The sequence below is a fragment of the Sesamum indicum genome, linkage group LG9 (assembly GCF_000512975.1).
Source record: "Sesamum indicum cultivar Zhongzhi No. 13 linkage group LG9, S_indicum_v1.0, whole genome shotgun sequence".
Lineage (NCBI taxonomy): Eukaryota > Viridiplantae > Streptophyta > Magnoliopsida > Lamiales > Pedaliaceae > Sesamum > Sesamum indicum.
The window spans coordinates 4,380,279-4,397,577 of record NC_026153.1 but is presented as its reverse complement, the minus strand read 5'-3'; the positions used below and the strand labels follow the sequence as shown (position 1 = coordinate 4,397,577).

The following is a 17,299-nucleotide window of genomic DNA, read 5'->3' as shown; positions in this document are numbered from 1 at the left end:
TGATAAATGGGTTGGAATCCGAAGGCCCGCCATTTGTTGCCAGCCTCATCCAGCCTACCCCCCACTACCCCACCCCCAACTTCGTCATCTTGTGGTTGCCCTTTGCAGCTTCCGTCGGCCAATTATTAAATGTCCTAACTGCCCCCCGACTTTTTTAAGATATATATAATTGGGTAAACGACCCCCCTCTCCCCACATTTAACATAATTATAAATATTTTTTATTATTTAAAATATTATTTATATTATTTAAATTTAAAAAAAAACAGTCCTTAGACCATAATATAAAAATTATTACTCCACCCTTATTGATTTTTCAAACAATAAAAGGATATAATTATGTCAAATCTAATAAAAATTGGTTATAATTTATCTTATATAATTTGAATTCGAAATAATGATTTATGGATAGAAGTTTAAATATCTACATGTGAAAAGCCACGTCAAAATAATTTAAAATTTGTCAATATTTTGTAGAAATTTAATTTTAAATGAGAGTTGAAAAATTAGAAATATTTTTTTGATATGAAATACTTGATAATTTATTATGAGAGTAAAAAGATTCTGGGAATAAAAATAAAATTAAGGGTAAAAAATAAAATTTCACCTTCAAGAAAAGATAAAAGAGAAAAAACTAATTTGAAAAATTGCGATATTACCAAATCATCCCTCGACTGAAGAACCATAGCCATGTAAAACGAGGTGAAAGATGGGCAAAATAGTAATTTCAATATTTTTGTTCTAATTGGCTATACAATGTATATGCATCTATAATATGGCATACAAGATAAATACAAAAATAAAATAGAGCGATATGATTATAAATAGGAGGTAAGGGGCAAGAAAGTCATTTCCCCACTATCAAGAGTGTGTTTTTTTGACATTATAAGCTTTTTAAAATATTTTACAAAATATCTGAGAGCTTATAAGCTCTTTAAAATTATTTGCTATTTTTTTAGAAGAGCTCATAGGATCTAAAATAATATATTTTAAATCTTATAAATTCTTTCAAATAGACAAAAATACAATCATTAATTTAATTAATATTTAATTTTCACCCTTCATATAATCGACATTTTTTCCTTCAAATAGTCAGAATTTATCTATTTATATAATTTTAAATTCTAATAGTCTGATAATTTTTCATCATCATTCTTACAATAAGAAGAGTTTATTAAACATACTTATTGAAATATTTCAAAAGTTTATTATTAAATAAAATTTAATATTTTAAAGTTTTAGAATATTTCATAAGTCATTTAATTATATAAAATATTTCAAATAAATTTAGCCGAAAAATTGGAGTGAGATTAGAGTAGTGGGAGGGAGGGTGAGTGGGGCAAGTTGTAGCATGTGAAGGAGAGCACAAGTGTTGTAATTGCCTAACATTTTGGGCCTTGACCAGAGTGGCACTGTTTTTGTCTGCATATGTTGTGAATATCCTCGTAAATAACAAGTTTATGTGGTTATAGATCGTAAAGCCTCATAATTAAATAACGTGTCTTTCTCAGAGGAGAAACAATAAGACGAGCTCAGAAAATAATTACAGACAATATCTCGTACAATAAAACTTCAATTGCATTACAAGCTGCATGTGAAATCATGCAACCTTTTCCACCCCACCCCACCCCCCAATAATGTAGCATGCAAATACAAACAAAATGATATATATATATAGAGAGAGATATGCAAAAAAAAAAAGAAAAAAATATATATATATTTGAAAAAATCAGGATAGGCAAATAAAAAGGAAGAGGAGATAAGGTTGTTGATAAATGCAAGTGGTATTTATTGCAGAGGGGTTTGATATGCCGTATGCTGCCTTGGCGTTGGACAAACAGTGTGTTGGCATTTATGAACGTGGGCTTAGGTTGGCTTTCACATGCTTTTATTCCTAGCCATCTTCTCTATTCTTTCTTTTCCACTTTTTGTCCTAAATTCTAGATTTTTTTTTTTTTTTTTTGCATATATTCGATCAATTACAAAACAAGTGTATCATACTTATGATTGATCATTTTTCATGAATGGTATGACAATCAACCCCTCTTGATAGAATATTTAATCTATTTTAATTGTATATTTCGTTAAATTTAACGATCAGACAATTTTTAATATATTTGACACACGGGGATTATTACAATGTATTTGAAAAAGTAAAGAATTCGAGTGAAACGGAAAATAAAACGGGGGACCAATAGTGAAATACGACCATAAATTTAATTTGTATATCTTTTTATTTCTTATTCTTCTCTCATAAAATCAAATAAAATTTAGCCAATTTTGTAGACATTGAATTAAGGAACCACAAGTTCTGCATCCCATGGGCTTATTTAGAATATGTTTGAAGCCCAAAATTGGATTAAATTGTTTGGGCTGTCAGATGGTCCGAAAGGTAAAAATCAAAATACAACCACAAGAATTGGCCCATAACACTATTTATAGCCCAAGACTTTAGTTCGCTCAAAACACAAGTCCATTGAAACTTTATAAAAACCCAAAATAAATATATGATGAAATATTATAAAGGGTACATAACCCCATATTCTTTCGAAATTTGTCATAATTATAATATTATTTAAAAATTTATAAATATCTTTCTAAATTTAAAGAGCGTCTAACAAAAACTCCCTCATGACAACCCAACCCATTGTAGAGAGGTACTTGTTAGACGACTGATAATTTCAAAAAAAATATTTATAATTATGGCATATTCTAAGAGAAATCGTTATAATTTGTTGTGTTGTAATTTAATAATATTCAACACTACAACAGTCTACAACTATCATATCAAACTAAAATATGATGATTCGGCATAAAAATAATGATAAATTACAACGATCTCTTTGAGGTTTAACATAATTATAAATACACCTTGTTGTTTAAAAAATTATCAATACCCCCCTGATTTTAATAGCCGTCTAATAATTAGCCAAATTCGTTAGGTTTTCATCTATTTTTTATGGTGAACTGACAAAAATGCCCTTGTAGACTAAAAATTATAATTTTATTTAATTTTTTAATGGATTAAATAGATAATTTTTTATAATTTTAAAAAAAATTCATCCATTCCGTTTGATTCTTTTTTATAAATTTTTAATTATAAAAAATAAAAAAATTACATCAATGGCAAACTTGATAATTTCATAACTCCATCCAAGGATTACATAATTTTATCAAACATTAGGGAATATTTATAATTTTTCAAATAATAAGGGGTATTCGTAATTATGTCAAAACTCGAGGGAGATTATTGAAATTTATCCTAAAAACAATAATTTTATTTATTGATAATAAGCTACACAATATGAGGTCTGGGTCTATTTTCCCTCTAATTCGAACCTTTCACCAAATCAAGATTCCAACCATGTGCATGTGCACCTGTCTCATTCATATATATATATATACTACTTCATATAAACGTTTCTGAAAATTTTGAAGGAAAATGTTGAAAATGACTAAGTAAAAGTAGTTGACCTCACCTTTTAGCTATCCATTCCTACACCTCCACCTCCCCATCTCTGTTTTTTCATGTTATTTTGGCTTTTCTCCCATCAATTTGGGGCCATCCCTAAATTTTTACAGAAATAATTATTTTGTTACAATTGTAAAAACTTTGAAATTATGACAATTATTATTTAAAAGTTGTCAATAGCAATAATCAATTATGCATAAAATTGTCACTAACACAATATTTTATTGTAATGAATTCTAAACGATGCAAATCATTTCATATCAGTATACTATAAATCTCACTATTTTAATATATATACAGTATGATTTAGTCCAATTTAATTCATTATAAAAGGGCAAATTATAATTTACCTATATGTGATATGAAAAACAAGTAATTAGCATCTTTGTGAAAAATAAAAGAGCAATTTACCCCCCTCAATATTTAAAAAATATGTAAAATACCCCCTTCACGATAATAGTATTGTGCACTCATGGTTTTTCTTTTTTATTATTATTTTTTAAATATTTTATCTTTATTTTACAATCGTTTGATTTTATATAATATAAATCAACGGTTCATATCTTATATATTATTTATATAAAAACACAAATAATTAAAAAAAAAGAAAATAAGAGAAAAGAAAAATTCTTCGTCTTCCGCAAGCAGCCCCCGCCGGCCTTTGCCACCTCCGACGCTCCCCCTCGCCTCCCGCCTCCGCCACTACCTCCCTGCCTCCTCCCTCCCCCCTTTTCCGTCATCCTTTTATTTTTTATGTATTTTTTTAATTTCTAAATACTGTATATATGTATATCGACAATGCACATGTATATTTTATGTATTATTCATTGTATAATTCTATTTTTATAAATTTATTTTTTATAACTTGAATAAATTTGAGTTATTGATCTAATTCAAATGGATATAAGCCATTAATTTGTATATCAAATATATACCATTGATTTAAATTAAAAAAGAAATAAACCATTGATTTGTTTATTAAATACAGACCGTTGATAATATATAAAACAAAATCTAACAATTTATGATTAAGTGTATAACAGTCATTTTATCGCTAAAAATGAAGTAAAATCCCACCCCACTCGCGTGATGTGCACCTTTTACATGGAGGGGGTGTTTTGCACATTTTCTTAAAATTTAGGGGTGTAAAATTTAACTTCCTTTCTTCTTTGTCTTTTTTCCTGGAATATCAACCTTTATCTTATAGGTTAGTTTTTTCCTTCATCTCTAATTGATTTGCATTTAATTAAACTTCAAAATGAACATCATTCTTAATGTTAACGTATGAATCAAAATAATTATTAATGGGCATAATGTGTAAATTAAATAAAATATAATTGTGATGTGATTACAAGTGATTTACTAAATTACGATTTCGACTGAATTTAATTTAAAAAGTATATCAATGAAAAAGTGACCAAACAACACAATAAACTAAAATTGCATTTTAAATGCAAAAACGGACACTTACACTGTTTAATATTTTCACACACGACGTAAAAGAAAAAAGTGCATACCTCCACTACATGGAAGATGAGGACAACTTTAGATGGGGTGAGAATGCAAATTAAAGAGAAATGGAGGGGCATATTTGGTAAATGTCTCCAAGTGAGATTGATAGGTGAGCCAAGTTGGTCCTCTTGAAAGGCGCGCAACATTTTATTTTTTCAAAAAAAATATTTATTTCATAACCGCCCATAAATTTTATGTTATTAGTGTTTGGCCCCCAAATCACGTAAAGCATCGCCACTTGGTGTAGGTAATAAGTTGTGTGGGGATAAAGATTTTGTGAGGCCAAGGTTGAATCTTGAACACAATACCTGATATACCCTTGTCAAATTAAATAATTCTTTATAGGTAAATATAAATTTCGTTAAGTAAAAATAAGAAAAACTCCTATAATAAAATAAAATAAAAGGGTGAAGAAAAATAAATGGTCTTGAGAAAATTGTGGTCCAACAAAATAGAAAATACAAAAAAATAAAGGAAAAGGAAAGAGAGGAATAAAGGGTCACATATATTACTAAAATAGCATCCACAAAAATGTTAAATTTTTTAAAATATTTTTTTTTTGGGAAAAAAATTATTCAAATCTAAAGTACAAATACAAACCTAAATATCAAAATATTAATAAAAATGATTTTAAAACCTTATTAAGATTTTAAATTCTTTGGGCGTGTCTTGACGGCTAATTTTTTTTATAAAGAATCTTTCAAGAAACATATTTTCAATATAAGTAAAATAGAATACATATATATATATATATATATAATATTCATTTAAAATTTTTGTAATGGGATAAATTAGATTTTAGTTATAATAAAGTAAAATTTAATTAGTAAGTTAAGTCCTTTAAGTATTATGGACTAAAAATTAAGTGATGAGTGAATGTTCAATTTTTAGTTAAATATATTGACACTTTCTTTTTGAAAGTATATACGAGTCATTTATGATATTATATTTATTGTGTATTTATTATATTAATTTTTTATTTTACTTTTAATTTAAATTATCATTTTTTAAATATTTTTTTACATGGTAATTATTATTAATTTTAGTTTAAGAATAATTTGGTGATTATTTAATGAGTAAAAATACTAAAATATATCGACACCTTTATAATTATTCATAGCATCAAGGCGAATTTTATCCAATCAAACAATTTAAGGAGAGTTAGCATTACACTCATTAGTTTATGAGGTGATATATATATATTAATTATTAGGGTAAATTACAACGAGCTGTCATAAGGTTTGACGTAATTATAAATACCCAATCGTTGTTTGAAAAATAATCAATATTTTTTTAATTTTAAAATCTTTATTTAAGAATTATATAATTTTATCAAATATTAAAAAATATTTTTGAATTTTTTAAAAAATGAAGAGTATTTATAATTATATTAAATCTAAAAAAAATGGTTGTAATATACGGTGATTATTATATGGTTTATTGTTAAAAAAGAAAAAGAGAAATTATTACCTCGTTTGTGCCATTCGATTTTTTGTTTTGATATGGTTGGTGACTGGTGAGTATAGGCAGGGGGATTTTAGTAATTTAGTAATTGGAGAGTGTAAAACCCCGTCAGGCGTGAGCCACAATGGTAAGGGCAAGTGCCAACCCATGATACAGCAACCGCTGCCATTAAAATCCTTCTCCCAAGCCCTCGTGCTTTTCACCACAGACAGCACCACTCTCTCTCTCTCTCTCTCTCTCTTCGCTTGAAGAAAACTAGAGAGAAAAAGAAAAAAAGGAAGAATCCAAAGAATGGGGGAGGAGAAGCCGAAATCAGCTGGTGTCTGGCCCACCGTGAAGCCTTTCGTTAATGGAGGTGCATCTGGAATGCTTGCTACATGTGTTATTCAGCCTATCGATATGATTAAGGTATTGGAATTCTGGTGTGTAGGAATTGTTTCTAGTTTGTTGGTTGTCAAGGATTTGGTTCTTTTTGGATTGGGTTTTTTGTTTTTCATGGATGAGTGTTAGGTTTTATTGTTGGCGTGGTTTCAGATCTTGGATCGAATGGGTTTTTGATTTTGAATCTAAAGAAGGAATCTTGTTGAGGTTTTTTTACTGTTGGGTTGGTCTCTGTTTGTTTGATTTCTGGGTATCGATCCTTTTCGAATGGTTTTGTCATGGGTTTTAGATCTCCTTTTCGTTCTCGGTGTTTAATGATGTAGTGCTGTTTTTTGTCGAGTAAGTGTTGGTTTAGGGTGTTTTGGTTGGAGGATGTATTCATTGCGGTCTTGTTAGATCTAATTTTCAATTGCTGTATATTGAATCTCGAAATCGTCCCTTGGAATAATATTGGGATCCCTTTTTTGTGTTTGTATGAGCTGAAGGGTTTTGATTTTGATCTGTGATGTTTCTTTCTTATTTTCAGGTGAGAATACAACTGGGTCAGGGATCAGCTGCTGAGGTGACCAAGACCATGCTGAAAAATGAAGGTGTTGGTGCCTTTTACAAGGTTTGTTTAGCAAGATTCAATCTTATGATGTTTTACATGTTTCTTTGATATGGTTTTTGTTGTTGGTCATGACCAGAAGTGAAATTGTATTACAAGGATGATATTGAGTAATATATGTATTCGTAATGATTAATTTTCGACTGGTTTGAGTCATAAGGTTGCTGCAGCTTTTGTGGAGGCACCATTGAATTTCTTGTGGAAAATATTTGGTCTAAATAACATTTTGTATGACACTGTCTTTTTATTGTGGTTTGCTGAGATGTGTTCTAACCCAAACTAGTGCCATCAGAGCTAAATTAATTTAGTGTCGTACAAGAGAGTTTATAATATGCTTATCAGTTAAAATTAGCAAGTTCTAGTGTTCTAAGCTCTTACCCTTCATCAAGACCACCCTTATGGAGATAGAGGCTTAAAGGTAGTTGAAGCAGTAGCATACTTGATGATTTGTGAGTTAGATTGCAGCTTGATTTTCTTTATAATGTAATGAATGTGGGATCTGAGTGATGGGAAGAATTCGTTTCAAGGAGTTATAACTAAACATAGCACTTAGTGTTTAAACCAAATGTTTCTTAGATTGCTGTACGAGAAGTTCTTTTTTTATGCTAAGTTTTTGAATATATGCCCTGAAAGATGCATCTTTAATTTTATTGGGCAGTTGTTGCAGAATTTATGGTGTCATTCTGATACATGATTCTCTCGTGGGAATTATTTTCGTCAAGACAGGCACATCTTTGATTAAGTTGAGGAATCTCTGTCATCTCCTATGTTTTTCGGTGGATGGACATGATGTATAATTTTAAACTTGTTTTTGAGTAGTTATTTCATTGACGGAAAGGTCTCTATGTATCATGCCTTTCACATATGAGTCTATGACAGTGGATGGTATCTCAGCATACCTTTTATGATGTAGGAGAATCTAAGGCTTATTGCTTGTGAATTGATTCTTATTCTAAACTCACATGAAAAACTTCATTTGAACAATGTCTTTTGGTTTGTCAAGTTGCCTCCCCTTATCAATATTTTTCGTGTACAGGGTTTGTCTGCTGGGCTTCTTAGACAAGCTACATATACCACTGCTCGGCTTGGATCCTTTAAGTGAGTACTTGTTCTTGACCTTGTAGCTATATGGAGTCATGAGCATGCTAACTTTTCTTGATTGTGGTTAGCTTCCTCCTGCATCTGCGATTTGGACCAGTTTCATTAATCCTTCACCTCCACAGCATTAAATATAAAGAAGAAAAACTCGCTATTATTAGTTATGATATAATTATGCAATGACTTAAGGCTGTGCAATTTCCCTCACATCCTTCCAAAAAATATTTCCACTAAATCTCCACATATATTAATTTCTCTTATCCTTCTTGGTTTACCATGGCAGTTAATTTCCATATTTCGTTCATTCCTAATTAAAGCAGTTCGTCACAATTGGTGCAATGAAATGAATGTAATACAAAATATACATTTTTGGGGGGTTGGTTTGTGGGGCCTGTCCATGTTAGGAAACCTTTTATGTTCCGTAAATTAGATATCTGATAATGTGTGGCTGCTTCAGCATCAAGTCCTTAATCCAGTTCAACCGTTATGAACTTCCAATTGCTGATTACATGTACTGTTTACTGGAAGGAAAAGTCTGACTGTGTCTCACCTATGCTTTATTACAGTGCACTCTAGAAAATTTCACATTCTTTAGAATTAAATTATAGAATAGCATCCATTTACTCTGGGAACTTATTATGTTCTGTAATAGGATGTTGACAAACAAAGCAATAGAGGCCAATGATGGGAAGCCCTTGCCGCTTTACCAGAAGGCTCTATGTGGTTTGACTGCAGGAGCAATTGGAGCCTGTGTTGGCAGTCCTGCAGATTTGGCACTGATACGCATGCAGGCTGATGCAACTTTACCTGCTGCACAACGTCGGAATTATACGAACGCATTTCATGCCCTTTATCGCATTGTTGCCGATGAAGGAGTTTTGGCACTTTGGAAAGGTGCCGGACCCACCGTGGTAAGGGCCATGGCACTTAACATGGGTATGCTTGCTTCTTATGATCAAAGTGTGGAGTTCTTCAAGGACTCTCTTGGTTTTGGTGAGGGTGCTACAGTGCTAGGTAAGAGACTCTCTGCATTAACACTTAAACTGCCTTTGTCTTTGCTCTAACAACTGGTTTTTGGCAAAGTATGAAGCCTTTTCTTCTCATTTCAGGGGCCAGTAGTGTGTCAGGATTTTTTGCTGCAGCCTGTAGTTTGCCGTTTGATTATGTAAAAACCCAAATTCAAAAAATGCAGCCAGATGCTGAAGGGAAGTATCCCTACACTGGTTCAATGGACTGTGCCATGAAAACACTGAAGTCGGGAGGACCCTTCAAATTTTACACTGGATTTCCAGTATATTGTGTTAGAATTGCCCCTCATGTCATGGTACGCACTCTCTTTCTCTACTTGCACGCAAAATTTGTAGCCTCCAAGTCGGGACATAAATCTAATTTTTGATGTGTGGTTGTGCAGATGACCTGGATATTCCTGAACCAAATCCAGAAATTTGAGAAGTCCATCGGATTGTAATTCAAGCTGCAGACGGAGGTGTTTGTTCTTTGACATTTGAAACAGAATAATGTTTTCAGCCGCATTGTATTGGACTCTTGTTTTTGGTGATTAGCATCCCTCAACAAGTTAACGATGATTTTTACAGTGATCAACATGATTTTTGTACCGAACTGAATCAGATTAGGATAGGGACTGGAGTTGTCAAAAATTCTCTCAAGGAGGAAGATTACTTTATCTGGGAAGTTTTTGGCAAAATAATCTTATGTACTCTGAAAATGCATCCGTTGGGGATGGTTCATTTTTTAAACAAGATTGATGATATATATGCTCATGTCTATGTTTTTGCTTTCGGTAATGGCCTATGGGAAGACAATTGTATTTTGTTGTAATTGGTAAACAACAATCAATGTAGGGTCAAATATCTAATATGAATTCACCAACATCCATTTTTTGTATTTATACGCATTATATAATGTTGCTATAGTTATAGTCATAGCAATATCCATTTCTGTTATTTCTTCATTTTTGTTAAATTTAATAGGTTTTTTATTTGGAGATAACTATAATTATATTATACCCCAAGTTATGGTAGCTCTATACACATGAATCGTTCATATATTTTAAAATCTATACATAAATTTATAAAAAAATATCAATATTATTTTATGCAAATCATGTTTGATTTTTGAAAAATATTATATACTCCCCTTATAAAATGTTAAGGTCGTTACACAAAAATTATTTATTTGTTTTATTGTTAGAAGTGTTTTATTTTTTAATGAATGTATTAATGCTTACTCTTAATTTTTTTGAAAAAAAATTATTAAATAAATAGTACAATCGTATAGTATAACAAAATTTAATTTCTTTTTGTCTTTATGACTTTGTTTTTTTATAAAAAAACAAAGTATCAATCGTTCAAAAGTATTTATATGTTTTTTGAATTAAAAAAAATATTTGGGTAAGTTTGATAGAGTTATTACAAAGAGGGGGGCCCCACAAACATTCCACCATCTGTCCACAAATGGACGAGTGAAGTGCGACCGTCACCGGGTCTCACATACCCGGCAGGTCACACAAACAGCTACCCACATTAAGCGCGTAAGTATAAAAACAGAAAGAAGGATTAACAAGTAGACAATCAATATCAATACATAAAATAAATCGGAGAGAGAGAGAGAGAGGAGAAAAAGGGGCGTCCGGAAATCATTGGGGAAAGGTTTTCAAACAGATAATAGAAGAGAAGAAAGGGATTCATCAATCCTAATTCTTTTTGTTTTGTTTTCTTCTTTTAGTATTTGTGATTTGAGCTCTAGGGTTTTGTTCTGTGTATTTTTTTCCCTTTGTGTTGTGCTGATAATCTGGGGAAAGAATTGGGATTTTGTTGTGAGGTTGGACGATTTTCGATGGAGGTTTCGATGGGGAAGTGCCTGTGTATGTTGTTGATGTGTGTGTTGGCGGAATCGGCGATGTCGTTTCGTCTGGGATCCTCTTCCTTCGTTTGTCAGCGTGATTTCAAAGCCTTTGTTTACGATCTCAATTTTCAGTGCCCGTTTATGAACCCTTTTTCTTCTTCTCCAATCCAGGTATTTCTTATTTGATTTCTCATTTTTTTTTATGTCCGTTACGTATTGTTTTCGTTCCATTGAAATTTATTTGAATAGTCAGACTTTTAATCCTATTGGTTTATTATTATGCTTCTTTCTTGATTGGTTATGAGTTATTTCATTGTTTCTGGACCATGCCGCTTTATTGACCCTGTTGGGGCTTCTGAGGTTATTTTTGATTTTCTGCCTCTGATGTGCCTGCTGTTTTTTTTTTTTTCTCGGGGATGTGCCTGCTGTTTTTTTTTTTTTCTCGGGGAACTTTTTATCATTAGAAAAACCAAATGCAAGAAATCTTTTACGTAGAATGGAAATTAGGCATAAAAATAGCAACTATGCCTTCGATGGGTTTGTTAGCTCAATGACTATACAATTTGTTGGATTGAGTTCTCCACAAAGAGCTTTGGAAGGGGTATTTTGATTATTCACTGAAGTTAGTTGGTAATATGGTTATCACTTGCTTTCTTTTGTGTTAAAGAGCTAGGAGTTGTGTTAAGGGTGTACATGAAGTCTCCCACTGTTTAATAACTGAACATCAGCATACGATGTTATGGAGCAAAACCTTTTGGATGGAATCTACTGTATTACTGTGTTCTGATCGAACTTGGTTGAGGATATTTTGACCTATATAATTTTATATGTAAAGGATTCTCAACCAGTTTCCCTATTAATGCTGTGTTGTTGTTGATGATACCATTAATTCTTTTAACTTTTCCTCAAAATTTCTGTGTTCATGCTTTACGTCTAAGTTTGATTTGGAATATCAAGATCCATAACCAAAAGCAGTGTTACTTGCTACCCAATATATGAAATGCTTATTTTTTATTTAATTCCCATATTATGAGGTGGACTGCACCTTAAGCTGTTAGTCCTGGATGGTGCTCTATTTTGCTTATAAGAAGCTTGGATGATTCATAAATTAGTGTTTCTCTTTGTTGGTGTGCTCTGTATGAGGTTGATGATATTTTATGTCAGAAGTTGCGTCTGGGTTTAATTTGAGCTATGAGAAGATTGCAATGGATGAAGGAAATGACCCAAGGAGCAAATAATTCAGAAAGCACCATAAATTCTAAAAGTAGCAAATATTGCAAGTTTAGTGATTTATTTATTGATGAGGCTCTATGAGGTTGCGGATCCGAGAAATTCGAAACTTCTCAAAATAACTGAAGAAACAGATGGACTTACATATTGGAGAGTCGGAGACCTTGCATGGGAGTCAACATCATGACTATTAATGGCTCATGCAACTAGCATCTGTTCCTTCTTTAGATGACTTGTCAGTTTTTGCTTATCCCAACTTATCTCTTATCCCTTATTTCGAGGAAAAAATAAACAAAACTTTATTTGATTGAATCAAATTAAAAGATTCTGGGGAGCCTGGATTGCCTAACGGGTCCCTTCCAATCTCCTACTTTGATCCCTAGTGCCTTTTTCAGCCCCTGAAAATCTTTGAATGTTGTTTTAGCTTCTGGTTGAGTTTGCCGTAAGTCGTTACATTCACACGTGTCTGTTTTTTAGTGGAGTCACACTCTCATTATATATTTTGTTAATGGTTTGGTCGCTTTCATTCCATCGTTTGCCCTTATGATTTACTCTTGCTGATTGTACATGAAACAGTTGCACCATCTACTACTTAGCTCTTCTCTATATGAATCTTTGGTCCCTAGAGTGCCCCAGAAAAAAAAATCCGTAATATTGTATCTAAAATATAGTTTAGATCTTTCTCCAATGTCATCGATTTTGAAATACAAGTATGTCTTCTGTTTCTTCAACACCAATGTTCTTGAAATACAAGTATGTCTTCTGTTTCTTCAACACCAATGTTCTTGAAATACAAGTATGTCTTCCGTTTCTTCAACACCAATGTTCTTTCTATTTGGCAAACATTGAATATGCGCTACATTGTTATGGTGGTCTAAATACTCTCCTCGAATGCCTCGGTCCTCAGTGAATTTTATACAGTTACAGAGGGCATATATTCAAGTGAGCATTCATCACATTCAGATATCAATTATATGTCCAGAATATTAAGCATAAAAGTGACCAAATAGATCACTGCATTGGTGTATCTATTACATGAAAAAAGGCAAATAAATAAGATAATCCAGTGACAACTTAACAATGTTTGGGAAACTCTGGATATGGATATTGGTATGCTATGGCTTGATTGTTAAATAGATCAAGTAGGCGACCACCTGTGATACTTTTCTGGTCAATTGTTGTTTGCTTTTGATTGGTCTGCTTGATGGGGGTGTTTGCAGTGTGTTATATCATGATCAAGAAACTGAAACCGTGTCGACTAATTATTTTATTGACTATATTTTCTTTCTCTTCCTGATTTTCCAAAGGCACCAACTGCTTTATTACTGGGGATGCACGACTACATCCCATATGGGGATTAAAGTTCTATTTTTCATTAATTGTGGTTGGATTTGTTGGTTAACAAGGCGAGTCTTAACATCCAGGACAACTGAATAGCTATTTCCCAATCGGAAGTCAAAACTTTTCATTTTTTTATTGTGGTTGTTGCTTTGGGTTTTAGTCCAATCACTTCCTCCTTGTCTTACCAATACTTCACAGCCTGGTCGCTTGCTAATTTTCACTTGTCAGATTGTTTATTGTCTATCTTTCTGTGTTCATCTCATAATTTTGATGATAAATGTAACAGATTAATGATAATTTGAGAATGAGGCATAATAATTGAGAAAGAGCAGATTCACTTTACTACTAGATTTTTGGCATCCAGCTAATGGGTGACTATTCCTTAATTTCTTTTAACTATCAGCTATGAGAAACATGCATTGCCTCCTCCAAAAGTGTGTGTTGTAAATAAATGCTCAAGAGGATGGACATTGTATGGCTTTAACAAGCGTTCTTCTTAGTAACTCACTTTCATCTCTCAACAATTATTATGATGGTCAAAATAATGATGTTGAAGGATCGGGTAACCTAATCCACACGTGACCAATTAATTGTGATGTTTGCCACGTAAAATATATATTTCCATTGTATTTGTCTTTTTGTTTTCTGATACGCCGATGTCTAAAAATGTTTTTGGTTAAAGTTGTCAACCATTCATTGATAATTAGTATGTGCTGAAGGTGGATGGAGACTCGTTTGAAAATGCTGTGAACTCTGGTTCGAAGAACGAATATACTGCTGTTCTGTTCTATGCCTCCTGGTGTCCTTTCTCAAGCGTCTTTCAGTCAAAGTTTTCTACTCTCAGTTCCATGTATCCGCAGATCAAACATCTAATGGTCGAACAATCTTCAGCCATGCCCAGGTGGGTTTTTCTAATGTATGTTCCCTCCATATATTTTTCAGCCCCTCCAGTTATAAATGTGCTGGTTTCTAGGACACTAGCCAATCCAAAACCTTGGAACTATATATCATAGCAGTTTTGGCGCATCCAACCTATCACCTGATCAAGCTGCTCTCATTGATGTCCAAGAAATTCGAAAAATTTGGGAAAGAAGGCCCAACTGGGATTTCCGCAAAATTCCCCGTCTTTGTAATGGACTTGCACATGGAGTGTCCAAATCGGCCTATGTAGCTAATTGGATGGACCCATTCCCCCCCTCCCCCCTCTCATCCTTGAAAATGTATTTTGTGACAAGAGGCTTCAAACCCCTAACTGCTCTTAATGAATGAATTGCCAGATCAAAAAAAAAAAAAGAAAACCTGTAACCTGCCTACCTGAAAAGAATGCAATGCCTCTTTGCATCCGTCTGCCTTATGCAAGTAGTTGTATCATCCAATTACAACACAATGCAGAGTGTGGTTTTTGGGGTTCTTAACTGGCAGAACTTGACACCTCTAAGTTATTATTCGGTCACAAGTATATTATTTGTTTTAGCATGTGCCCCTGCATACTCCTGTGAGCATACACTGACACATGTACATTTTTTGGAGGTTTACAGCCCCTTTTCCACATTCCCCTGTATTTTGCCTAAATCTAACTTGAGTGATATTTGCAGTGTGTTCTCTAGGTATGGAATTCACAGTGTGCCCTCACTACTCATATTGAATCAGACAACACGGATGAGGTATCATGGTCGAAAAGATCTCCAGTCGCTTATTAATTTCTACAAAAGAACTACAGGTACCACCCGCAACAGACTTTTTAATTTTCGGTTGGTACTGAGTTTTGAGTAGATGATATCGTTATAAGCCTGTATTTTGGGTTAGGCATCCATCATCATTAAATATGAATTCTGTACCCATTCTATTGTAATCCAAAATGAGTAAATGATCTTAATCTCATTATAAATTGTAGAGTTCAAATGCATTCTTTCTTGAACTCAGTGAGTGCTTATGGTGCTTGAAGTAAATATTTCTAGCCTATCTTGAAGGCATAAATGGATGAAAATATTAGATTAGCATGCCCTACTGAAACTGTAGGTGCTGTAGATTCATTCTGCATGCAATCTCCTGTAAAATGTTTCCAGCGGGAGATAGGCGTGTGTTGCATGCGATATGGGGAAAAAAAGGAAGTGCTGATTTCAAAATGGGCTTGTTTCTCTTATGTATCCTGGTTCTTTAATTGTAGTAGCAGTTATTATTCCTCATGCTTTGATGCTTACTCACTTTTATACAAACCTCTCTCGGCGCTTGCACCGGCAACATCAATGTTTTTCATGAATCTTTGGAAATCGAAATTTGGTAGACTTTTTCCTCATGCCTTAATATTTTTATCTTCTTAGGGCTCTACCCAGTGGTAGATATTGTTGAAGAAACATCAAGCAACTCAGAGAGTGGTCCAAAAGTGTTTCAACTTTGGAATGGAGGATCGTTGAAGGAAACCTTCTTGATGGAACCTTATCTAGTGCTTTCGGCAGTATTTGTCTTTCTGAGGGCTTTTCTATATTTCTTCCCGGAGATTGTGTCTCGTATAATGGCACTATGGGTGGCATACATTCCTCATTTGAACTTGGGCATTTTTGGAGAGTCAAGGCAACTTTTAGCACATGTCCTACATCTGATTGATGTTAAGAGGATTTGGAGCAAGCTAAAGCTGTGTAAAACTAGGAACTTCCATGAAAGGGCAAGAAATGCTCGAGTTTGGGCATCATCCTTGGCCTCTGTATCATTGGGCGAGACATCTTCAACCAGAATATTTCCTTCAAGAGACTTGTAAATTAGTTGCGTCCCTCGGATCATGTCGAACTGGATCTTCTTTGCACCAGACTGCAAGAAGTGACCGCTATAGTACTTGGGTTTTCTTCTCCTTTCTTTTTTTCCCCATTCCCTCCTGCTTTTCTGCCCCCTCTTTTTGTAAACTCTAGTTATTACATCCTTTGTTTCGAGAGTAACAATATGTGAAGACCATGAGGATGTCAACTTGGGATTTCAACTGTAGTGAGGAATAATGTAAATTTCAGAACATGTTCCTCCAGTGTATATCATGTAGTAAATTCAGAAAACTTCCATCGACGCTCAAAATTCAGACGGCTGTGTATTTTGCATCTTGGTCGCGTTGAGATTGTTTTCTCTCAAGCTTAATGTTTCAAGGAAAATGAAAACGATGTCATGTGGTGCTGTCTGTTCTAAATATTTTCTCTAGTAGCAATTATATGATAACTCAATGGGTAAATTATATTAATATTATTGAAATTTATTATAAATATAATTTATTAAATTGAAAATTATAACTGCCCTATTAGATATTTGCAACAATTTACATTGTGGGAAAGCGCGAAAGCACAATGATAC

At 33.1% G+C, this 17,299-nt stretch overlaps 2 protein-coding genes across 3 annotated transcripts; both read left to right on the top strand.

Annotated features, from left to right (window-relative positions):
* LOC105170593 (mitochondrial dicarboxylate/tricarboxylate transporter DTC) lies at window positions 6,601–10,332 on the top strand. Its single transcript, XM_011091419.2, has 6 exons — window positions 6,601–6,855; window positions 7,355–7,438; window positions 8,472–8,533; window positions 9,186–9,547; window positions 9,643–9,857; window positions 9,945–10,332. The coding sequence occupies exons 1-6, from the start codon at window positions 6,739–6,741 to the stop codon at window positions 9,999–10,001; spliced, it is 897 nt and encodes a 298-aa protein (XP_011089721.1). The 5' UTR covers window positions 6,601–6,738; the 3' UTR covers window positions 10,002–10,332.
* Window positions 11,114–17,052, top strand: LOC105170592 (5'-adenylylsulfate reductase-like 5). Of its 2 annotated transcripts, none has more exons than XM_011091417.2 (4): window positions 11,114–11,569; window positions 14,689–14,885; window positions 15,565–15,689; window positions 16,291–17,052. In XM_011091417.2, the coding sequence occupies exons 1-4, from the start codon at window positions 11,390–11,392 to the stop codon at window positions 16,722–16,724; spliced, it is 936 nt and encodes a 311-aa protein (XP_011089719.1). In that variant the 5' UTR covers window positions 11,114–11,389; the 3' UTR covers window positions 16,725–17,052. The 2 variants fall into 2 exon arrangements, with proteins under 2 accessions (XP_011089719.1, XP_011089720.1); XM_011091418.2 differs by having other exon boundaries at window positions 11,115–11,569; window positions 14,689–14,870.

Excerpts from the sequence above, each read along its gene's own strand:
- LOC105170593 (XM_011091419.2), top strand. The coding sequence starts at position 6,739 with ATGGGGGAGGAGAAGCCGAAATCAGCTGGTGTCTGGCCCACCGTGAAG. Across the intron at positions 7,439-8,471 it reads GTGTTGGTGCCTTTTACAAG|GGTTTGTCTGCTGGGCTTCT; the intron begins GTTTGTTTAGCA and ends TTTCGTGTACAG. Across the intron at positions 9,858-9,944 it reads GAATTGCCCCTCATGTCATG|ATGACCTGGATATTCCTGAA; the intron begins GTACGCACTCTC and ends GTGGTTGTGCAG.
- LOC105170592 (XM_011091417.2), top strand. The coding sequence starts at position 11,390 with ATGGAGGTTTCGATGGGGAAGTGCCTGTGTATGTTGTTGATGTGTGTG. Across the intron at positions 11,570-14,688 it reads TTTCTTCTTCTCCAATCCAG|GTGGATGGAGACTCGTTTGA; the intron begins GTATTTCTTATT and ends TATGTGCTGAAG. Across the intron at positions 15,690-16,290 it reads TTTCTACAAAAGAACTACAG|GGCTCTACCCAGTGGTAGAT; the intron begins GTACCACCCGCA and ends TTATCTTCTTAG.